This window comes from Castanea sativa, chromosome 7, assembly GCF_040712315.1.
Source record: "Castanea sativa cultivar Marrone di Chiusa Pesio chromosome 7, ASM4071231v1".
Taxonomy (NCBI): Eukaryota; Viridiplantae; Streptophyta; class Magnoliopsida; order Fagales; family Fagaceae; genus Castanea; species Castanea sativa.
This window is the reverse complement of record NC_134019.1, coordinates 4,126,934-4,152,666: the sequence shown is the minus strand read 5'-3', so window position 1 is coordinate 4,152,666 and position 25,733 is coordinate 4,126,934. Positions and strand designations below refer to the sequence as shown.

General features: G+C 37.5%; 1 protein-coding gene across 1 annotated transcript; it reads left to right on the top strand.

The window, feature by feature from the left end:
* Positions 1-272: 272 nt before the first annotated feature.
* On the top strand, positions 273-20,120 carry LOC142644715 (putative disease resistance protein At4g27220). The gene is made up of 5 exons (XM_075819291.1): positions 273-399; positions 587-626; positions 1,635-1,775; positions 1,934-2,028; positions 17,159-20,120. The coding sequence occupies exon 5, from the start codon at positions 17,169-17,171 to the stop codon at positions 20,112-20,114; it is 2,946 nt and encodes a 981-aa protein (XP_075675406.1). The 5' UTR covers positions 273-399; positions 587-626; positions 1,635-1,775; positions 1,934-2,028; positions 17,159-17,168; the 3' UTR covers positions 20,115-20,120.
* Positions 20,121-25,733: the final 5,613 nt, after the last annotated feature.

The window sequence follows — 25,733 nt, the reverse complement described above, 5'->3', positions numbered from 1 at the left end:
CCATAAAAAAAATTTAAAAATTAATTTATTAGCCTGTACACAGTAACTTAGAGTAGTTTAAGCATTCTTCTCTTGTATTTTGTCCTTTTAAATTGGTCAAAATTACTTCAACGGCCTAAAAAAAAACACTCCACGCTTTGTATTGTGAGTCCGTCCACACCACATCCTTTTCCAATATCTAAATTCTGGTTTATTTTTTCAGTTTCAGATATAATTTTGATGTGAGAGTACGGTACGGTGAAGTGAGACTGAAAGAAAACAAAAACAAAAACAAAAGCAAAAGCAAAAGCAAAGCAAAGCACAAAAAGCAAAATAAAAAAAACCAAAAAAAAGAGAAAATCGGTGGAGCTTTTAGATCACATTTCCTTGGCTTGCAAGCGATCTCACTTTCACTCAATGGTACATTTTCTTCCTTTTTTCCTCTCTCTCTCTCTCTCTCTCTCTCTCTCTAACGCACACACATATACATACATACATACATATTTTTCCTGTTTCACAAATCTGTAACCACCTTTTAAATATTTATTCTTTTGGGTTGTTTTAAAATGTTCTATGGTCTCATGCTTTGTAACATTTTGGTTCTTAGGAATGTTAGATTTGCTGTCTGAGAATACCACATTTCTCAGGTAAGTTCCAGATCTGGTCTTATTCAACCTTTTATGTGTTTTTTTAAATAAACAAGGTTGTTACTTGAAGCAGATCTTGTAGATATTTATAGGAGTAGATGACTGTACATGTTTTTATTTATTTACAAGATTATATTGTAAAATTTTAGAAGGAACTCTAATATATTCTTTTTATTTATTTTTTATTTTAGCTGTCTTTTCACTAAAATTTTCGTTCAGGTAAAAGAAAACGTGACCTTTCTTTTATGTACAGGGTCATTACTTGATTCTTTAACCTGCTTATGGTTTAATATAAAATAAAATCGAAGGACAGAAAAATTGTTCTTTTAGGGTTAAACATTTTGTAAAGAAGGAATTCAATTTTTTTCATCGTTTCCATTTTTTTATAAGATGGAGAAGAAACGTTTCATAAATTAGATTTAATTTTTTATGAATCTATATGAATATGTGAAATTAAGACATTTAAATTTACTCATTATTCGTTATTTGAGGGATGATTCACTGTGATAGTACCTTGTACATCTTTAGATTTATGAAAATTTTAATCTTTTACTGTAAAATTAATCATTTCCATTTGAAAGCAAACGGAGAGAACCATTCCTTTCTGGAGTAATTTATCTCTTTTAAAGCGAGTCCAAATCTTCTGTCACACTTTTCCTACTCCACTCTATACTCCACCAATAAAAACTTGTCACGTGTTCACCTAATTAATTAAATACTATCATTATTGACTTATTAATGCTACCGTTATTAATTAATAGTAGTATTTAATTAATTAGGTGGACATGTGACAAATTTTTATTGAAAGATAGAGTGGAAGAAAAAGTTTTAAAGAAGACTTCTTTAAAGCTCCCCCCCCCCCCCTTTCCATGTGATTTTCCTTGTATTGGTACTTTACTCACCTTTTCATCATATGGTATTGTTTGTTCGATCTACTTCTCATTGGGCTTAGAAAGAAACCGATGACCTTGTCATGTTTTAATCTCATTGCTATATGTCCACTGTCAGGTTCTACTAAGAAAAATCTGATCAAGGTCGTGACTGAGAGCTATCAAACCCAGTTTACCCAGTTGGACAATTTGGACATTGAATTTAGTTTTACCCAGTTGCAAAACAGACTCAAATATGAACACAAAGACATAAGAAAAGGTTATCACTTTTCTTTTCCAAAGCTTTTGTCGAATGGCACAGTTTTACATATTTTAGTATTTAGTATTTTTAACATTTAATGCTTGTGCTTTATATGTTTTTGATTTTTTGACTACAAATTTCCATGTTCTCACGAAACAAACATATACATTTGGCAGGAAGGTTTGCGGCCGCTTTATTATCTCCTCTGCTTCAGTTAGTGCGTTTCTACTTCATTGAATCAGAGTCTATAAAGAGGTGTACGCTTTTCAGGGTATATAACTTTTTTTTTGCATGCAATAAGATCTTTGATTCTCATGTTAAACACTTAAACCTACCTAAGTTGATATGTTCCTCCATTCTAGTTTATGCATGGAAAAACAAACTTGTTCATCTCTTGGTTTGTGTTACTTTCTTCTATGTAGTTTTGTATTATATTTTCTTGGGTGCTATAAATCTTTGATTATCATATGTTTGAGATTATATTTTTTCATTCCCTTTCGTGCTTATTAAGAAATACTTGTATTGCCTATGTATATTATTATTATTATTATTATTATTATTATTACCAGTCACAAACTGGCACATTGCACGTGATAATTTTTCTATAGAGATCTTATTAAATTTTTTTTTTTTTTTTTGCAATTTAGCCTAATTTAATAAAGAGTAATGTATTCATAATCATGTTTTCATTTATTATAGGAACAATAAAAATGTAATATATATAATTTATGTCCTTCCAAAATGAAAACAATACAATTTTTTATAGGAATTCAAAAAGCACGTTAGTGAATATATTCATTTTTTAATAAAATTTATTTATAACATTTTATGCATCATTAAAAAGTATATAAAATTTGAAAATTGTTCTTTTAGTTTTAAACAAACTTTTCAAACCCTATTTATTTTACCCTTCAATCCAAATCACTGAAAAACATATCTAAAAAATTATTAAAACTTAACAATGAATAACTGGATCAATTAGAAAAATAATTTGTTAATAAAATAATACTCTATTGAGGTTATTTTCTTTATGGGAATTACAAATGCATCCACCAAAAAAGATGAACAAATAAATAATATTTAGAATTAAGTTTCTATATATGCATAATTGTAAAATAATAATAATAATAATAATGAAAGTATAATTGCAAAAGCTAAAATATGTCATTCATTCGATTATTTTCGTTTGACTAACCTTTAGTTTTCGTTGAATAAGTGACATTATAAGGTACTTTTAATCCAACTATTAAGAATACTCTCACTACAAAAGCTACAAAATTTTTCACATAAAAAGATTAAAAAAAAAAAACAAAATTTAGTAAAGTTTCATAGTTTAACATTTAAATAAATCATTAAAAAAAATCAAATTTGACCTTGCAAAACAACTAATTATTAACCCAAATCAAATCAAACCAATGGGATAAAGAAAAACACTTGTGATCAAGAATTGGAATATCAAAATACCTAAATATGCATAGAAGTCTATAAAAATTATCGAAAAGAGAAACAAGTGTGATGTGACAATAATATCATTAATAACAAAAAGGAGAAATTATTGTGTAGTCTCAGAGTACCAGAAATGCATACTTTCTCTCCTTACATGAATGGTGGGTCTTCCTAATTAAATTTATGGTGGGACCTACCATTCAAGAGAGGGTGGAATAGATATTTATGATATTTTGGGAATATTTAATAATTTTCCAACAAAAAGAACCATAAGGAGAAAATATGCAAAAGGAAACTCTAGATATTTGATATTTTTTTCTTTGAATGAGATCTCAATTCCAGCAATGATTTCATTATTAGATATCTTACAACTGGAATACTAAAAATAAGTGGTTGAAACAAAAAAAAAAAAAAATCTCCCGTAGAAAGTCAAAATTGGAGAGAGAGAGAGAGAGAGAGAGAGAGAGAGAGAGAGAGTATTGACTTATTTTGTTGTGGACAACTTGGAAGGAATAGAGGAGAGGGGTGGAAATGAAATAATAAGAAATTTATAAAAAAATTATGATAGAAGAGGGAAGGTAGAAGTAGATGAAAGGTTGAACAAAGTGAAACTATAGAGTTGAGTTTAAGAAGATATAAATAAGAAAATTTGAAAATCTGTAGAGGGAATCAAATGAATTCTTTTAAAAAAACAATGATTGAGGAGATGAAAGATTGAATTAAGAAGGCAAATAGTTGAAGAAAATGAAAAGTTGAACAAAGTAAAAATTGTAAAAATAAAATAAAATTAAAGGATACTATAGATAGTAAATGTGAGGACCCGAGGACCTAAGAACCCGAGGACCCGAAGAAAGGAAGGCCAACATTTAGAATGAAAGATGAGGTCTCTCCGGGTGTGCCCGAAGATGAGGTGGCGTGGACGATAACTACATAAGGGGCATGTTACAAATATCTGGTTGTAATAGGCTGATTTGGAAGGTTGCAAGGTTGCATTAAATGCTTGGCAACAACCATTCTGGCCGCATTAATTAGCAAGCATCTCCTCTATCTGTCGCATTAATGTGGACATGACCTGAACAGTGCGGGATGCAAAGTGGAATCTTGTTCCATTGCCGACTCGACAAGTGTCACTGGAAAAGGACCGCATTGCAAGGTGTAAGGCTACGATGAAAACAGAGAATAGTATAAATAGGAATCAAGAGACTACGAATGTGGGGCTTTTTTGTTGTTGAACCCTCTCTACCAAATGTATTGTATGAGGACTCTAAGTGAATAAAGCAAAGAAGAACGTTTTGAAGTTGATTTATATGAGCTTTTGGTCCTTACAATTGGCGCCGTCCGTGGGAACAACAACAACGTAGCATATTCCATTTAGAAGTGTATGGCGAGGTGTATTTGGAAGGGGAAGAATCGCAAGCTCACGAAGCAGGACGTAGCCGTAAGTCTCCGCATGATAAGGGGAAAGGGCATACCGGGGTGGTGAAGGCATATGATGGCGATCATAGGGCCGAGCAACGATCGTTAACCGAGGGGCATATGTCTCGCGACGATGTGTCGCATTGCATGCAATCCGAGATAGCGTACTTACGCAAGCGTGTGGATAGTAAGAAGTGAGACGTAAGGATAATGCTAGCTCTTCCAAAGGATAGTTCTAAGCGAACCCAGGAGGAATTCATCCCCCAATGTTTGAGCCTACTCGAAGTATGACCCGTGCTAGGTGTCTTCTGCTTAGGGCAAAGCAATCGAAAGTGACGAAGATGCCCGATACCGATGGAATATATCGCGAGGACGGAGTGATGCAATGGGTAAAGCCCCGAGACAAATTGCCAAATCCCCTTTGTGGCAAGGATAAACAGGCAAAGCTACCGTAGGTTTTCCCAACCCATCTTTACCGTGTATAATGGGAGGACTCGACCCCGTAGAGCACGTTAGTCATTTTAGTCGAAGATGGCCGTTTATTCGAATAATGAGGCATTGATGTGTAGAGTTTTTCCTCCATTCGGGGGCCCATGGCCATGAGGTGGCTCGATGCTTTGGGCGTAAGGTTCCCTCGAGGTCTTTTCGAGGAATTGACTAGGGCATTTGGAGCAAGGTTCATAACTTGTACAAGGATTCCAAAACCTTTGGATGCTCTACCGTCTATGTCCATGCAGTGGAAGGTGAAACACTCAAAACCTATTCGACCGATACTGGGAAACGTATAATGAAATTGATGGGGATGTGGAGAGTGTAGCCGTGAGAACTTTCAAGGTGGGTCTTCCCACTCGAACATGGGTTAAGGAAGTCTTTGACAATGAAGGCCGCGATAGATATGCGTCACTCTTATGGACCTGATAGATAAATATAAACGGGCAGAGGAGGATCGTATGCAAAGCAAAGGCAAAATGAAAGGGTATCTAGAGAGGAAGGATCTTCTGGAATGGGGGTTTCAAGGTATTCGGCCCAAACGAGACTTTACAAGCCATCCGAGGACCGCCGAGCCTCCTCTAGTTAACTCACCGTTTAAGGAGCTCGTGCATCACATCCTGAGAAAATTCGCATGAGCCATACTTTAGGCCACCAAACAAAATGAGTGGCGATGCATCCCCGAGGAACCAAAACCTCCACCGCCATTACCACCGTGATGCGGGCATACCACCTGAGAAGTGCAGGACGTTGCGCGACCATTTAAATCAATTGATTAGGGCCGGGAAGATCAACCACTTATTGGCAAAGCCGAATGGGAACCAGGAACAACTAGATACTCGGAAATTTTGGGGTCGTGCCCTCAACCATCTTTAGGCACTATTAACGTCATCTTGACCCACCCGAGAGGAGACTTCGGAACCCTTCTGGTCATGTCCGTTCAAAACAAGTGTGGGATCCGAAGACGTGGAAGAGAATCATCAAACAAATAAAAGACTCGATCCTCGTGACGCTTACTTTGGGTTTTTCGATAAGGATAAAGAGGGAACGTTTCAACCCCACGACGATGCCTTGGTCGTCACGTCAGATCTGGGATATGATGTAAGACGAGTCTTGGTGGATGATGGAAGTGGTGCCGAGATTATGTATCCGGACCTATTCAATGGATTAAAGTCGAAAGAGGAGGACTTGGAAAAATACGACCATCCCTTGGTCTCTGGCTTTTGATGGAAACCAGGTGATCCCACGAGGAATGATTAGGTCGCCCGTGCAGTGTGGAGGGTTCCGAGGTACAGTAAACTTCATAGTTGTTATGGCATATTCTCCATACACCCGCCATTTTGGCCGACCGTGGTTGCATGCAATGGAGGCGCTTCATCAACTTTACATGCGATGGTGAAGTACCTACAGTGGGGAAGCGTGGGAGTGTTACATGGCAACCAAACTAGGCAATGTCTAATGTCCGCCACTATTCGTACGGGCCGAGGTTCGTTGGAAGGGAAGTTCCCGAAACATCATAGCAATTAAAGGAGGCCGTCAGAAGTCGGCCTGTTTGAAGATGAAGTGGTCCGAGAAGCTAACCAAGGTAATTATCGGGGAAGATAAAGAGAAGTATTTTCAAGCCTGATCCAAGCCGCCGACACAGAAAGAGAAGAGTTGATTCAATTCCTCGCGAGATAACATTGATGTTTTTGCATGGACGACTTATGATGTGCCAGTGAATTAATCCAGAGGTTATCCGCCACCATTTGAATGTTAACCCTCATGCGACGCCTAGACAAAGAACCTCCCCGCGAGCATCTCAAGCAGCACGCCGAGGCAGCAAAGAGGAGGTCGGGAAGCTAAAGCAAGTCGGTGCGATCAAGGAGATCTTCTATCCCGAATGGCCGGCCAATACCGTCGTAGTAAAAAAGAAGAATGGGAAATGGAGAGTCCGTATTGACTTTACAGATCCGAATGTGGCATGTCCCAAGGATCCTTTCCCTATTCCTAGAATTGACCAATTGGTGGATGCAACGCGGGGCACCCCGAACGAGCTTCTTGGATGCGTTCCAAGTGGTATCACCAAATCCCGTTGTCACCGAATGATCGTGAGAAGACGGCTTTTCGTGCCCCGAATGGTAATTACCATTACCGAGTAATGCCCTTTGGTCTAAAGAATGCAGGGTCCACTTATCAATGAATGGTGACCGTAATGTTCGATGCGCAATGGGACGTAACATGGAAGCTTATATCGATGACATGGTAATCAAAAGTAAGAAGACGTAAGACCATTTGACAGATTTGCAGAGACCTTCTCTGTTAAGAAAGTATAAGTTACGCTGAATGCATCAAAGTGTTCTTTCTGAGTGGGCTCCTGAAAATTTTTGGGGTACATGATTACTCATCTGGGAATTGAAGTTAATCCCGACCAAATTAAGGTCGTCTTAGGATTGCATCCCCCTCGAACCCGAAAGAGGTGCAGAGGTTAGCCGGCATGATCGCACTTCCTCAACAGTTCCATTTCGCGGGTCCGCGTATAGGTGCCGCCCATTTTATCGCCTTTTGCATGTGTGGAAAGATTTCCAAAGGGTCTAACGAATGCAATTTGGCTTTCGAGGATCTAAAGCAATACCTATCTAGACCGCCAATACTATCAACGCCCGAGAAGGAAGAAGTGCTATATGCTTATCTAGCCGTCACAAATCACTCCGTAAGTCTTGTCTTAATACGGAATGATGACGGGGTCCGTAAACCAATATACTATGTCGTGAAGTCCTTGCAAGAAGTTGAACATGATACCTACCGCCGGAAAAAGCGCTTCTAGCCGTGGTGCACGCAACAAGGAAATTGCCTCATTACTTCCAAGCTCACACCGTGGTGATACTCACTCGCTTGCCTCTACAAGCTATCACGCGGAAATCGGATTATACGGTCGTGTAGCAAAGCGGGGAACCAAGCCGGGAGCTTATGATATCAAGTATATGCCCCGGACCCGGCCATCAAAGGGCAAATCCTTGCCGACTTCGTGGCCGAGTTCACTGACGGCCGTTTATCCCGAAGATGCCGTGATGTCAATAATGTCCATTGGAACGGAAAACATCACTCCATGGGAAGTCTACACGATGGGGCATCAAATCGAAAGGGAGCCTGGGGTTGAGTTGTGTTAATATCCCCCCGAGAAACTAGTCATTGAAAAGTCATCGAGGTTGGGATTCCCAAGAACTAATAATGAGGCCGAGTACGAGGCTCTCTAGCGGGCTCCCGATGGTTAAACATTTGGGAGGAAAAGTAGCGAGGGTGTTCGTGATTCCCGATTGGTGGTCGGCAAGTTAATGGAGAGTTTCGAGGCAAAAGATGAGCGGATGAAAAGCTATCTCGAAACGAGTCCAAGGGTGTCGGGTTTGTTTGACGCTTCAAGGTACAAAGAAGTCCCAAGGGGGACATAACTCTCATGCCGATTCATTAGCAATGTTAGCCACTTCGCCGGGATCGAAGTTACCGCGTATGGTTATGGTGGAGGATTTGTTGTCCTCTAGCTTAACCAAAGATCCCGCAAAGACGGTTCACGCATTCATGTAGGCCCAAGCCGGATGGACCCAATTATAGCTTTCTTACAAGACGGAATACTACCCGAAGATAGAAAAATGGCCGAGACGATACGAAGAAGCGCACCCCCGTTATCAAGCATCTGAGGAGAAAAACTCTATAGCGTTCCTATGCAGGTCCGTACCTCCTTTGCGTACATCCCGAAGCCGTGGAACCTTTGCCGGAAGAATTGCATGAGGGTGTGTGTGGGAGCCACACCGGAGGAAGATCATTAGCTCATGTAGCCATGACCCAAGGTGGTATTGGTGGCCAAGCATGCAGAGAACCTCTCAAGAGTATGCCAAGAAGTGTGATCAATGTCAAAGGTTTGCGCCCAATGTACAACAACCATGAGGTAACTTAAATCCGTTGTCCACATGGCCCTTTTGCTAATGGGGTTTAGATATCGTCGGCCCGTTTCCTGCAACGGTAATAGGAGATGGCTCATCGTCGGCACCTGACACTTTCACGAAATGGGTGGAGGCCGAGCCATTAGCCAACATTAGGGATGTGGATGCAAAAAGATTCATCCGGAAAAATATCATAACTCGCTCGGGTCCCACACACCTCGATATCCTCGATAATGGTCTTCAATTTGATAGCAAAGTTTTCCGAGGTACCGCGCAAATGGGAATAAGAAATGGATATTCCACACCGTACTATCCCCAAGGAAATGGACAAAGCCGAAGCAACAAATAAAGTCATCTTGGCAAGCTTTGAAGAAACGATTGGATGACGCTAAAGGAGGCCGGGTAGAAGAATTACCTCATGTATTGGCGGGCTTATCGCACTACACCCCGAAGATCAACAAAGGCGAGACTCCCTTTTCAATGACGTATGGGATGGAAGCTATAATACCATTAGAGTCGTTTTCCCACCCTAAAGTCCGACCAAGATGACGAAGCGAGCAATCATGATCCGATGAATGATTGTTTGAATACTATCGAGGAAAGTAGAGAAATAGCCAATGTGAAGACGGGCAACTATCGAAGCTCGGCGTACATATGACAAGTGGAGTTAGGACTGTGCCCTTGGTACCAGGAGATTTGGTACTAAGAAAGGTAATGGGGGTAGCAAAGAATCCCCGCCCGGGGAAAATTGGGTCCTAACTGGAAGCGGCCATATAGAATTACCTCAATGGCAGTGTGGGCTTATCGTTTAGAGGATCCGGATGGAAGGGTGATTCCTCGCCCTTGGAATGTAAATAACTTACGACGACATTATTATTAAGAAAAGAATCTCCTTTTGTGCGAGGCTTCGTTCGTTTCAATTTCGTATCGGCAAAAAGCATAAGTGTTAAACCGACCTTAGTGCTTGTTCGACTCCTGCCACAAGTCTAAGAGAAATTAATCACTTGCAAAAGCATAAGTGTTAAATCGACCTTAGTGCTTGTTCGGCTCCGGCCACAAGTCTAAGAGAAATTAATCACTTGCAAAAGCCTAAGTGTTAAACTGACCTTAGTGCTTGTTCGGCTCCTCGGGCCACAAGTCTAAGAGAAATTAATCACTTGCAAAAGCATAAGTGTTAAACTGACCTTAGTGCTTGTTCGGCTCCTCGGGCCACAAGTCTAAGAGAAATTAATCACTTGCAAAAACCTAAGTGTTAAACTGACCTTAGTGCTTGTTCGGCTCCTCGGGCCACAAGTCTAAGAGAAATTAATCACTTGCAAAAACCTAAGTGTTAAAATGACCTTAGTGCTTGTTCGGCTCCTCGGGCCACAAGTCTAAGAAAAATTAATCACTTGCAAACCATCACACAGGAATTGTAAGTCCAACAAAATCACGGCTAAAGAAATCTCAAATATGTAAAGCACTAACATAAAACAAATCATTGAGCCTTGTTGTTCAATAGCATATTGAACCTCAAACTTTCCGTTTCAAACGTCAAAGAAGGTCAAGTGGTGAAATTATGGTGCTCAGGTCAAACTTTTCGTGGTTCTTAAAATCACAAGTATAATGAACTACTTCGTAGTGGAATTATGATTGTTAGTTCAAGTAAGTTTTTATCTGGACACATACAAAATGACAAATAAAAATGACAGCATATTGTAGTAAGACGTGTATATGAAACAGAAGAAAAGAGCTAAGTATTCATTTCTCAGCAAATGTCTGTTACAAAACTGGGGCGATCATATGGCCCCTTACATCCGTAAAAAAAAAAAAAAATATAAAAATAAAGCAAAAAATAAGGCAAAAACTACGAAAGGACTACGCAACAGGTTGCTTGTCTTTTCTTTTCTCTGGGTCTTTTTCTTTTTTCTTCTTTTTTGGCTCTTCAGCCAATTCCCACCCCGCTACTTCGTCCACTGCCGAGCTGGGGAGAAGGGTCCTTTCGAGATCCGGGGTATCGAAGGAGCAGGCGGTGGGTAGGCACCACAGATCATTTGTCCGCGCTGAGGAGTAGGGGCTAAGCATAAAGCAGGGGGATAATAAATGCTGTTCGGGAATACGTAGTACCGCGTTAGCATCCACTCCCGCAACCGTCCAAAGCGCGCCCCACACCTCCGAGCAACGCTCCGGCAACTCCTCTAAGTTAAGCGCTGTCGTCGAAGCTTTTTTCATCCCAAGATCATACGCCGCTTGCTCGCAAACCGCTCGCTCCTTCGGCCGCCAGCTTTCGTTTGTTCGAGCTCGACAACAACAGAGGCGAGCCCGTTTCGAGCCTCGTTTCGGGCCTCAAGAGCAAGATTTGCTTGCGACTCATAGCTTTTCGTGGCCGACTCAAGCATTCTTGTGAGCTTTTTCTACCTCGCATGTGCGAGCGAGTGGTCTCTTTTAAGTTCGCCCGCCCTTCGTGCCTTCGTTGCCGCCGCCGCATTTTGATCGCCTTTTCGGCAAGATCTAGGGAATGATCTACCCACTCTCACCATGAACGAAGCCCGGACCGCCTATGATATATTCGAGTTAATAAGGTTAGTCATAATAAATAATCAAACTCATACTTAGAATGCACAAAAACTTCGAAAGTACCTTGGCTAAGTCCCGCTTCAAAGACAAGAAAACCTCCCTCTTACGAAGGACCGCAACTCGCCATGTCTTCGGGAAGGCATGAGCCTTCTCTAGACACTGCCACCAAGCTCGAGCTTCCCTCTTCTCGGATCCCGCATTGGCGTCATCCAAAACAGGCCGCCCGAGCCGAGAGTGAAGTCGGCCGCCAGTTGATGCTTTCCTTGTAGATTCACCACCGGGGTCTTTCGAAGAACCAAGGGGAGCAACTTTTGGAAAGTGGCCTTTGCGTACTCGGTATCTTTAACAGCAGGGGTCAAGGTTTTCCCCTTCTTCGATGTCTATAACATGTTTGCTACTCGACCCCTTTTGCGTTTTTTATCCGTCGCCTCCGAGGGGGTGCCCGAGTACTCGGAGTAACGGGACGCAGGAGGAACCGACACGGCCGGCGAAGAGCCGCCCGCATGTGCCCGTAGTAGTGGCCAACAGTGTCGGGCTCTTCTTGGAAACCCATTTGATTGGTGGACGGTTGGGAACCGGGAGGGAGCGTCCGGCGGTAGAACACCTCAAAGTCTTTCTCTCGTCACCTCGAGAGAAGGGAGCCCTGGCGTGGCAGCTCTTTCCTCAACGACGGATTAGCAAACTTGCTCCAAAGGAGGATAGATTGGCCAAGGCGAGTGAAGCAGGAGCCGTGCAAGGCCCCGAATTCCCGCAGGGGGAGGTACGGCGAATAAGAATCCCGGGCGGCAACGTCAATTTGAGCTAGCCTTAAATCTCTTGCTCTTATCACGTTCTTCGGCTTTGGAAGCGTTAGGTAGGGGTTGTATCCGAGGACGAGGTGGGTCCGCGAGCCGTCCGTCCCTATGTACGAATATCTCCGATCGAAGAATCCTGCTCAAATCAAGACGGCTCACTTGCATTACGTATCTCGGGCAAGCATGGTAATCGTCTCGCAATAAAAAATGAAGGCATTTAAACAAATACGTGGTGTGGTGTAAAGCACGTAAAAGAATATGGTTAGTCCTAAGTGCTATGTTAGTCCTCTGAACCCTACCCGGTACCCCTTTCCTGGTAGGGCAATGCAATCCGTCATGCCAATTGCCCGAGATGACGAGATAATCTTCATCCATCCCTTTGCTTGAATCGGGTAAACAGAAATCAGCCTACCGTAAGGGATTCTACACTTCATATAGTATTTAGTCCTCGTCCCCTTTTTGCGCTATATACCCAATTTACATCCCGCCGTGTCAAGTTGGTTCCCGCTTTTAAGGGCATCCGCGCATCCTAAAATTCTAAGGACATTTGGGGAGCATTGCGAAGGGGTAAGCCTATAATTTATTAGAAAATCCCTAGTTACTCTACCCATAGGAATTTCCATACCCCCTCAATAAATGCAATCATCTGAATCAAAATGGATTCAGTGGCCGAGACACCAAGTGGAATATCTTCTACCTCACAATACGTAATATCTACGTCATTGGGGATCCGATATCGGTCCTTAAAAGCGGCCTTCGCCTCATCCGTATTCACTAACTTAGCGTATCTACCCATTAACCCCCGCTGCAAGAGGAGAAAAGCAAGCAAGAAGAGAAAAAAGGAAAGGAAAATGAACACACCTCTGAAGATCGCTTAAGGATGGTCCTCGGGAGCTCACTTTTCTTTCAATCCTTCGAAATGGCAAAATGAGCTTTATCCAGCGTAAAAAGTTGCTTTTATAGGGGTGGGGGAAGTGGAAGTAATGGGGTAAAAGAATAAGAGCGGTAACTTTCCCGCTCATAATTAAGAGCAAAATCTGAACCGCACATTTCTCATCCAACCGTAGAACGTGCGCGGGAAAAGAAGCGTCAGGCGCCATAAATGCCTCATCGTGGGATACGAGGCGCCAGATGCGGATCATGGGGCAGTGAAGAGACGTCTGTACGTGTGAAAGCATAAAATGGGTAAGAAGCGTGTATAAGAAGTTAAAACTTAGTTATTAATACATGATTCATAACTCAAGTATTAAAGGCCGTTGCGAGGACCCGAGGACCTAAGAACCCGAGGACCCGAAGAAAGGAAGGCCAACATTTAGAATGAAAGATGAGGTCTCTCCGGGTGTGCCCGAAGATGAGGTGGCGTGGACGATAACTACATAAGGGGCATGTTACAAATATCTGGTTGTAATAGGCTGATTTGGAAGGTTGCAAGGTTGCATTAAATGCTTGGCAACAACCATTCTGGCCGCATTAATTAGCAAGCATCTCCTCTATCTGTCGCATTAATGTGGACATGACCTGAACAGTGCGGGATGCAAAGTGGAATCTTGTTCCATTGCCGACGGACAAGTGTCACGGGAAAAGGACCGCAGATTGCAAGGTGTAAGGCTACGATGAAAACAGAGAATAGTATAAATAGGAATCAAGAGACTACGAATAGGGGGCTTTTTGTTGTTGAACCCTCTCTACCAAATGTATTGTATGAGGACTCTTAAGTGAATAAAGCAGCAGTAACGTTTTGAAGTTGATTTTATGAGCTTTTGGTCCTTACAGTAAATAAAATACTAATTGTAAAAACCGTGACTAAAATTAAGGAGATTACGTAAATCAGTTTAGTTGTATATTGCATATATTGCTTAGGCCTTGGACCTTGAGGTCAACTTTAATTCTTTTCCACTTACCCTCATCTCTATATTTTCAATTATAACTCCTATGTGCGTGTATAACTCTTTTGGTGCTAAGTTTTATGAACTAAGTTAACCACGCAACACAACACTGCCTTATTTTAAAATGAAAAATTGCCAAATGTGTATTTCGTATTAAATTCAATTTTTTTATTCTCTCTCTCATTCTACACATTACAAATAATGTCTTTTTTTAAGAAAAAGATTTCTAAAAGTATTATTTATCTTTTTATCTCTCTAAATATATCATTCATTTTTTTTATTAATATTTTATTAAGGTGAACCATATTCTTCTAACAATTGTTGTAAAAATGAAAAGTTGAACAAAGTAAAAATTGTAAAATAATAATAATAATAAAGGATGCTATAAATGGTAAAAAATACTAATTGTAAAAACCGTGACTAAAATTAAGGAGATTACGTAAATCAGTTTAATTGTATATTGCATATATTGCTTAGGCCTTGGACTTTGAGGTCAACTTTAATTCTCTTCCCACATACCCTCATCTCTATATTTTCAATTACAACTCCCATGTGCGTGTATAACCCTTTTGGTGCTAAGTTTTATGAACTAAGTTAACCACGCAACACAATACTCTTATTTTAAAATGAAAAATTGCCAAATGCGTATTTCGTATTAAATCCAAATTTTTTATTCTCTCTCTCATTCTACACATTACAAATAATGTCTATTTAAAAAAAAAAGATTTCTAAAAGTATTATTTATCTTTTTATCTCTCTAATTATATCATTCATTTTTTTTTATTAATATTTTTTTAAGGTGAACCATATTCTTCTAACGATTGTTGTAGTGTGTTATATATGCCTAATATATACCAAACTTTATAAATTTCAAATTTATTATTCAAATTTCTCATCTCTTAAGGAATAATGGAGTTATAATAATAATCAAAACTCATCACAAAATTACAATGTTATCTTAACCAAAATAAAATGAAACCAAAGGAATAAAAAATAGACTTTATATTAATTTATTAATCAAACAATTGGTAGGAATATTTAAATTCATAGAGAAGACTTTTTGATGGAAATGAAAAAAAAATCACACATTTTTAAAAAAAAGGAACTATCGACCTTAATTAGAGTTATAAAGAAGAACAAAACTCCACCAAAAGAAAGGAGAGAGAGAGAGAGAGAGAGAGAGAGAGTACTCATATTTTTCTGTGGGAAAAATATGAATTGAATGGGAGAAAAGATATCAAATTTATACAAAATAAAATAGGGAGAAGAAGAGTCAAAATATAAGAAAGATATGGATAAAGGAAGTGTAACAGTAAAGCATAAAGTAGTGAAGAGACAAAGAGGCAAAAAGAGAGGAGAAAAAGTTTGAAAAAATGTAATAGTAGGTGTGAACTAATAGGGAGAAAAATAGTTTTTTTTTTTTTTGAGATTTGGGAGAAGAAAAGTTTAAAAAGAGAAAAGAAAAAAGACAAAATAAATAGATGATGTAGCTCCACTGGAACGTAGCAACAATAAATGCTACGCTTTAGCTTTTAGATATATATAGAATGAGGAGAAGGAGAAGGAGGAGGAGAAGGAGATATATAGATTTTGGTCTTTCTTATTAATTACATTTTTGGATTTCAATTAAAATCAACATACCTTTTTCAATTAAGAAAGGAAGAGTAGAAGTTTTTGTTTTGATATTTAATTGCACATATACAAACTTCAAAATCGTAGCTTCTTTTCTGAAATAGTAATATTAGAGGCATAACTTTTTCAAGCCTTTTTCATATAGAGTAATTGCATATTTACATAGACGCACTAATGTCACAACTTTTATGATGTATCAATCACAATAGGCCACATCAATAAATTATTTTAAAATTTGTGAAATTTTTTTATTCCCTAAAATTGAAATTATTTGATTCCATGGATATTGATTAACTAAAAAAAAAAAAAAAAAAATCCAAAACGAAAACATATTCCAATTGATAAGGGCCTGTTCTTAGAACCTATGGTAAAGCCAAGTTCTCTTGGCTCTTGTAATAACCATAGGTCATATAACCTTGGTCTGATAAATCATAAATGGAATTATATTCATGTGTTTATATATATGGGTTTTGTCTTGGTGGATGTATTTGATGACTGACTTTATAGTTTTAATAATAGTGGTTATCTAAGTGGTGAAGATTTGAGGGTTTTGGCATTTTAATGTGAAATAAATGATGAATATAATTTTTATTGATTATTTGGAGTTAGTTAAATATTCAAATTGTTTGTCTTGAGGGGATATTATGATTTTTGGTATCATGAGTCTCTTGTTGATGTGGTGTAAATTTTGTGGGAAGTACTTATAAAGTGTTGAAATTTTGATATTATAGATAATACGTTGAGATATTGTTTTCCACAGTTTTTTTTAATGTTTTTTTAAATATATTTTTTTGGAGGAAAGAGATATAAAGGGGAGTGAAAAGACATATTTACCCTTATTTTTAACAAGGGTGGTTCACTAGAGACAAAAGATGTGAATCTCAAGTGGACAAAATGACATTTTTCAAGCCACAAGTATACATAATTGGATTTCTATAATTACCCTAATATATATTAATCCCTCTAAATTTAGATATGTTCTAATCATTTTTTTAAATTTTAGTTTAAGCAACTTTAGGTAATACTTTGAATTTATTAACAAGCTCTTCTTTCTATCCATTAGAAAGACAATAACATTGGGAAAAAGAAAAAAAGCAAAAGAGAAAATGACATCCATCGCCACCTCTACTTCCACTTACCATTTATCAATCTAACTCCATGTCATTTAAAACTAGGGTAGTAAAGATGTATTCTTCCATTTTGTTTTTAATTTTTTGTTTATATTTGTTCCAAATGTCTGAGGTACATATTGGGTATATATGCAGGTACAAAAAAATGGAAATTGTGGGTCCAATTTTCGAGATTGCAAAAATGATATTTGCTCCAATTTGCAAATGCTGCATGTATTATAAAGACGCTAATAAATATAGGAGAATTCTCAGTGACAACTGGCAGGATTTAGAACATCGGAAGTCAGACACAACCTCAAGAATGAGAGCACAACTTCTTCCAGGGAAGATAGCAAGGCAAGAAGTTGAAGGATGGATCCAAAAAGTAGAAAAATTGAAAGATGAAATAGAAGCCATTGAACGTGAAGCTGGAGAAGGAAAGTGTTTCTCACGTGCACGCATAGGAAAACTTGCTTTTAAGAAGATACTAGAGGTGGAAAAACTTTATCAAAAGGGTTCTTTTACTGATAGTTTGGTCATTGATCCACCCCCAAGCAACGGAGAAAAAATGTCAACGCCAACATTGATTGGGGAAAGCACAGCTGTAAGAGTAAAGGAAGAAATTTGGGAATGCGTGTTGAACGATGATGTTAGAAAGATTGGCCTTTATGGAATGGGAGGTGTAGGCAAATCGACTGTGATGAAACACATCAATAATCGTCTATTAAAAGAGAAAAACAAATTTGACAGTGTCATTTGGGTCACTGTATCAAAGCCATTAAATGTTATCCAACTACAACATGATATTGCACGCAAGTTGGATTTAGATCTCACGAAATTTGAGGATGTAGAAGAAAGGGCTGCCAAGTTAATGGCGAAATTGGAAGATAAGAATAGATATGTGCTAATCTTAGATGATATGTGGGAAATACTTACTCTTGAGGAAGTAGGAATTCCAGAGCCTAATTCAGCAAATGGATGCAAATTAGTATTGACAACTCGTCTTCGTGATGTTTGTCGAGGAATGAGTTGTAAGGATATCCAAATGGAACTTCTTTCAAAAGAGGAGGCACGGAAGTTGTTTTTGGAGAAAATGGGCTATGATGTTTTTAATATTCCAAATTTAAAACCTATGGCAGAAGAGGTTCTTGAAAGATGTGCCCAATTGCCTCTTGCAATTGTTATAATTGCTGCAAGTTTCAAACTTTTAATCGATGATTGTGAGTGGAGAGATGCATTGGTAAAGTTGAGGAAATCAGTATTAAGGACCAACGAGACTGAGAAGCAGGTACTTGAGACGCTTAAATTTAGTTATGAACAATTGAAAGGTGAGAAACTTAAACAGTGTCTCTTGCATTGTGCACTATTCCCTGAAGACTTCGAGATTAAAAAAGAAGAGTTGGTAGAACATTTGATTGATGAGGGAATTATCGAAAGAATGGAGAGTAGGCAAGAGGAGTTTGATAATGGCTATTCAATATTGAGGAAACTTGAAAGTGCTTGCTTATTGGAAGGTGGAAATAATTTTTTCAGGGGAAAGTTTGTGAAGATGCATGATTTGGTACGAGACATGGTCCTCAACGTTGCAAGTCCTCAATTTATGGTAGAAGGTCACTTGGGATTGAAAGATTTTTTAGATGAAGGAAAATGGAGAGAGGATCTTGTAAAGGCTTCTTTGATGTACAAAGACATATCAACAATCCCTCCTAATGTATCACCAAGGTATCCTAACCTTTCAACCTTGTTGCTGCAAGGTAATCGGTCATTAAAAAATGTCCCAGATTCTTTGTTTGAGCATTTGTATGGGCTCAAGGTTCTTGATCTATCATATACTGGTATTGAATCTTTGCCGAATGCAGTTTATAGCTTGGAGAAGCTTACTGCATTAAGGCTTAGGGAGTGTGGAAAATTAAAACATGTGTCTTCATTAGCAAAGCTTACAACATTGAGGAAGTTAGACCTTGGGGAAACAGGAATTACGGAAGTACCTGATGGTTTAGAAATGTTGGTCAACTTGAAATTCCTCGATCTGAATGCGCCTAAACTGAAAGTCATGCCACCTGGGATTTTACGAAAAATCTCTCATCTACAATACCTCACAGTTTCTTGGCATTCGATGGAAACAATAGTGGACGAAGAGGAGATAGCTAGCTTAAAGGAATTGGAAACTTTTGCAGGCCGTTTTGATGACGTGGACAAGTTCAGTATGTATATCAGGTCCTTGAAGAACAGGCGACTTGCGTCGTACCAAATTCGAGCGGGACTTCGAGCGAAACCAGAGAGGTGGTGGCATAACTACCGCTACAGCAAAAGAGTAATTTTAGAAAACAGCAATTTAAGAGGAGGAGATGAGTCCTTTGTGCTACCGAATGACGTGCAATCTCTCGAAATTAAGGAATGTCACGATTTAAGAAGTTTATGTGATGTTCCATCTTTGAACCACACAAGTGAATTACAATGTTTAAGTCTTTATGATTGCCAAGGAATAGAGCACGTTCTTTCTTCTTCTTCTTCTTGTACCCTTCCTCTTCTTCAAATTGAGGAACTAAACCTTTTGAATTTGTCAAACTTACACGGATTGTTTAGGATAGAGAAAGCTGCATCGGCATGGGTCCCATCTGACACCTTTTCTCGTCTCAAAATAATTAATTTAAGTCGGTGTTCTAAGATAAAGAAACTGTTTCCACTTGGGTTGCTGCTACACCCGCACAACCTGGAAGAGATTAGCGTCATAGACTGTGATCAAGTAGAGGAAATAATAGGAGAAGCTAGTGATGAAGAAGAAGAAAAAGAGGAGGAAGGAATGGACACTACCAAAATTAGTCTTCCCAAATTGAGGCTTTTGAATTTGTGGAAGCTACCGGAACTGAAGACAATTTGTGGTAACCGTAAAGTAATAGTTTGTGATTCTATTGAAAAGATTATTATATTCCCTTGTCCGAAGCTGAAGAGACTTCCTCTCTCTTTGCACCTTTCTAATGGACAACCATCTCCTCCCCCTTCTCTTCAAAGGATTGCGGCAGACGGACAATGGTGGGAATCGCTAGAGTGGGACTGTTACAACACTAAGAATGCCCTTCAACCCTTTTTCACTGATAGTAGTTTTTCCTGACTTTGTTTTATGGACTCATCAATCATTTTGTAGTCTTTACCTACATTTATCTGCTTATTTTTTTTCTAATATCTTAAAAAAAAAAATTAAATTCCCTTTAATACCTGGTTTTGGGGATCCGGATCATCTCTATTTCATTAGAAATGGACAGGGTTCAGTTTAGGGCAGAGATTGATTTAAAATAAATCCATGGTCTAAAATTTGTCACGTCATTTAAAAGCACTAATAGAAGACTAACTGTTTAAAAAGCTAAAGTGCTAAACTAATGTTAGTTTCAACGTCTAGCTTTTCTTCTCTAACTCTCTATCCCTCTCCTCTCCGTTTCTCTCCCCCTCCCATCAAACCCAGCGATGGTCAAGTGTCTCCAGTTCTCCTTGCACCCACACACAGTTGTGCACCAACTGTGTTTAAGCCACCCACCTCTGTTTCTAAAGGAAATTTTGATATCAAATTTATGTATTTTTTTTCTTTTCTTTTCTTGTTGTCTTTGCCAAGATCATCCCTTTCTTTTATTTATAGCACTAAATATTATGCTCTTCTTTAATTGAATTTTATTTTCCTTTCTTGCTATAGATTTTTGGTAACTATAGTTGGTGTATGAGTGTCTCTATTTTTTTTATATTTAATTTTTAGTTTTGTTTACCGAACCCCTTGGATCTCATTTTGTTTCACTTTTGATTGGCTTGATGATTGAGTTTTATTATTAAGTATAAAGCTAGATGATTTTGCCTGGGTTTTAAAATTGGATTATTGGCTATCTTGGGGACTGATTTGAATGCTAATGTAAGTTTGGTAGTCATCAGGATCATAGTCGCAACTTGAAATAAGCTTTCATATGTAATTGCTTCTTATTAGGATACCCCTTTGCTTATATGGACAATAAGGATAGATGATAGAGATAAGTAACCACACGTTTAATGGCTTTGAGTAATCAATTCTTGAGCTAAAATCTTTATTTTTGTTGTCATTGTATGAGCATTCTAATGGATTTGGTAGACTTTGTTAATAATTTGAATTTTTCTCTGTTTGGGAGGTAGCAAAAGTTTTAGCTTATTTTAGTTTTTAGCTTCTTTTTTGTACTATTCATGGTTTCTTTTTTTTACTACTTTTTGGTACTATTTATGGATTTCCTATTATACTATTAAGTTAGCTTTTAACTTAAGTTTTTAGTTTCAGCTAAAATTTTTTTAGTTTGTAATTATTTAGAGGGAGTCTATGTATGCTGCTTGTATATACTTATAAAAAAAAAAAAATGTATGCTGCTTGTATATAAATTTTCCTGTTTACTAATACAGTTTGTATCACTTGATTCACTTGTCAAATAATAAGGCTTACGGATATCATCTCTTTTGGTTGGTTTGGTTTTGTGTTTGCAGATACTAGTTTTTGGTGACTGCCTATTTGCAGTTGAACTTAACTCTCTACCAGTTGAGCCAAATATCTATGAAATTAGTCTTAAGTGGAGTGCATAGGATGGTGCACAGAGTTGAGCCTTGTTTCTTGCTTAGGATGTTGTTTTCCTAATTTAGAATCATGTTTTGTAATCTTTGACATAAGTTGTGGACAAATGCTCTAATGGTTGTTTATATACCAATTGGTTTGGTAATGATGTACTAGTGTTTGGAGTATACTTTGTACATTTAAATATATGGAATTAGGATACATTTTAGGTTCATAGCTTGTTTTGAAGCAAAAGAAGACCATAAAAAGAAAAATCCTCCAAATGCGATTCATGAATGGAAACAACCGAAGTTACTTCCAGAAATAATGCTTGTTAAATAAGATAAGAACCTCTTATCACTTATACTAGAGTTGTAAAAGAAATTCAACATAAAACTATTCGAGGTTCATGTTTTCAACAAAGAAAGCAATCTTCATTTCAAATACATATAATAATTCTTGTTGAGTTACAAATGCTTGCTCAACTTTTGGGAAGTTTCTCTATCTTCTCCTAGATCTCTTTTATACTTCCCACGAAGGCTTTACCACCATTTGCACCTAGTTGTTAGTTTATAACAATATGGGCCTGATTTCTTTACTTCACTCACCACAAAATCCAAGGCCTATAACACAAAACAGGAAATCAAAGTACATGTCAATTGCTATGAATTTATAGTCATTGAAGCCATAACAACATGATTGTGACAATAAACAACTTTTGTCACCACTATAACACATGATTCTCATAGAAAATGGGGCAAGAAAAAAAAGTCTTGCATCCTTTAAGATCTACTTTTAAAGCTGGTTTTGCAGATTTAGACAATGTCTGATGGCTTGACTCCCCAACAATTATACCAAGAGGTTTACAACAAATTAACTTAATACTAGAAGAGAGTTGAGCTCAACTGTAAAAAGCTTGATAATGCGATTGTAGAGAGGGAAAATTTCTGACCTATCACAAGCTGACACATCATACTACCAAGTCTACAAAATACAGCCAATTACAAGGCGCTACGTACTGCTGCTAGGTTTTGCCATCACTATTCAGATTCCAATAGAAATTTGCCAAGTGTCATTGAAATAAAAGCATGAAACTGCATCAGCATGCGTAAGCGATGACACAAGTAGCCCTGCCTGCGTAAGCAATGACACAAGCAGCTTTGCATGTGTAAGCGATGACACAAGCAATCCAGCACGTGTAAGCGATGACATAAGCGGACCAATCAAGCTGTGACAAGTGTCACCAATCAGACTCCGCCACGTGTCGCTCACCTACCCCTAAACTCCTATAAAGCCTTCCTAAGACATTTAGGAGGGGAGACAGACAGAGAAGGAAGAAGATATCTTGAGTTCAAAAATCCAGAAGCTCTGCCGGAATCAAACCCCAAAGCCTTCAAGAATTTCAAGAACTTCAACCTCGAATACAGACAACATTCGAAGCAAAATCATCCAAACTACTCGTCCAGATCTCAAAGTTCACTGGAATCAAGCTCAAAAGTCTCCAGAAACCTCAACAAACCATAAATCAACGAAGCTCTACGGAATCAAGCCTCTAAAGCACCGAAGAACTTCCACCACAAACCTTCAAACACGAAGAACACACGAAGAACACGAAGAACAAAGAATTTCTAACAAGCTCATAGCCAGAGATTCATTGTAATTCCGTTTCAAAGATCTTCGATCCATTCCTCAGCCAAATTGAAGAATATCTTATGTTCAAATCAAAATCACATTACCACAATTCCAATCAATAAATCTTTCAAGGAGATCGAATCAGAGGATCACTCTTTTGTAATTACAGAGAATTGTACCACACATTTATCAATAAAAATTCGTATTTGTGAAATTATTTTACTTGTTTGATTTATTTCGAACTAAGAAATTTAGTCGTCTACAGCGGCAAGATGGATTCTATCAATGCCAAGAGGATTCTTTAATAATCAATTCTTGTAAACACAAAACCAAACTGCCGGCATAGATTTGAAGAGTAACTCCTTTAAGCATCTTTTATTTATTTTTATTTGACAAGTGATACATATTAAAAAAAATTGAGGAAGCCTGTATAGCAGCATACATAGACTTATAAAATCACAAGCTAAAAATAAAAATTCATATTATCGTCCCATAAAAAAAAAATTTATATTATTAACTAAGTCCACATATGAAGGGATATGAACACAGTCCACATATGAAAGCTCATTTCAATTTGCAATTATCATCCTGATGGCTACTGAACTTACATTAAGCATTCAAATTGGTCATGTTTTCCCTAAGATAGTTTGCATAGATTTTATATTTTGAAACTTCAAAGTTTAACAAACTTTTATACACAGTTTAATCAACATATTATTATTATATAAATATATAAAAGGAAAAAAAGATTTTATGATTTTTCAATCAACTGAAATCAGAACTTACACTTAGTTAATGCCAAACCCATACACACACCAACTATAAGCAGGTCACTTCCAATTCAATCACAACACATTCGGGCCACACCCATAAACTCCAAATTTCAAATCCATTCAAAATCATCAAACTTTACACCCAACAAGAAAACACAGTCATCAAACTGATCAAAACTAAAATAAAATGAGACCCAAGGGTAAAAAGAAAGAGAAACCGAGATGAGAGAAGCTCAGACACCTACTACAGTTACCACAGATTTGTAGCAAGGAAAGAGAAAAAACTCAATCAAAGAAAGGGATAATCTTTAGTATTATAAAAGAAAGAATGGGATGCTCTTTGACAAAGAAAACAAGAAAAGAAAGAACAAAACCATATATCACATATCAAAATTTAAACTACTTAGATTTTTTTTTTTTTTTGGGTGGGATTTAGAAAGCTGATATCAAAACTTCCTCACTAGATATTCAGGGTGATACCGATCATAGAACTCTCAATGGCAGTAATGTGTGTGCAAGGAAAAGTTGGCCATGGATGGGCTTTGTTGAGAGTGAGAAAGAAATTGAGATGAGAGAGAGTCAAAAGTCAAAAGAAAGAACACTTTTTGATTAACTGATGTTTGTTTGCCCATGACTCTATTAAAGTATTCGTGAAATGTTAGGTTAGTGTCTTTGAAATGACGTGGCATATTTTGGGCCATAAATTGATTTTAATTAAATATCAGCCCTTAACTGGACACTTTCCGTTTCAAAGAGAAATGGAGAGGCTCCAAATCCCTGTTTTGGATATGATGAACTAGCTATTAATCACATCTTAAAATTGGGAATTGGACCCCACACACACACATATATGTTTTTTTACTTCCTTATCAGTCTTCTTGTTAAATTGTTTTCCTGTTTTGGTCACATATAGGATTTGTTGATGAGCGATAGCTGACATGGAATGTTTCTATGGTGTGTACGAGTGCGAACTGGGAGATCTTCAATCTCAAAAGTATTTCTGTGTGATTTTGTTCTTATTTACTAAATTATAAACTCTGTTGTGTAATGAAGGTGTGTTCCTCTTTGACTAACTGCCACAATCTTCTGTAATAATTGATCCTATACCTAATTTCTTTTGATACTCACTTTTTTTTGTTGATAAGTTTGATACTTACTTTCTATTTCTGTTTTCAACAACTTTTAGACTCTTCTTCAATAATAAGTTACAATATGAATGTTTGATTATTTCCATAAATAATTTCATAACCAATTCAAGATTAAATCAACCTAACAAAGTTTAGCTACAAAATTGGTTATACCTTAAGGCTATAATATTACTCAACAAAATAAACATTACTACAAATTTTGAAAATCTAACCATTAAATTGCATGTTCTTAACGCTCTTATTACACATGTCAAATTTTGTATCAATCGGATATTATTTACTACTAGTCGCAGACCTAAACATTGGGCGTGATAATTTTTTTTAGGGTTATATATATATATATATATATATATATATATATATATATATATGTTATTGTTGTTGTTGTTGTTGTTGTTTTACTATTGTCTATGTAACTCATGTAAAATTCTTATATGATAAAATTATCTGAATCATGCTATGTAATAGAATAATATTATACTCTTTATAATGCAATAGGATAATATTTAACTATCAAAGAGAATAAAAAATAAAAAATAAAAAAAACTTAAAACACAAAACTAAATTGCATTAAATCAAAGTAGAGTTCTTAAAAATACAAAAAATTAATAACCTAAAGCAGAGAT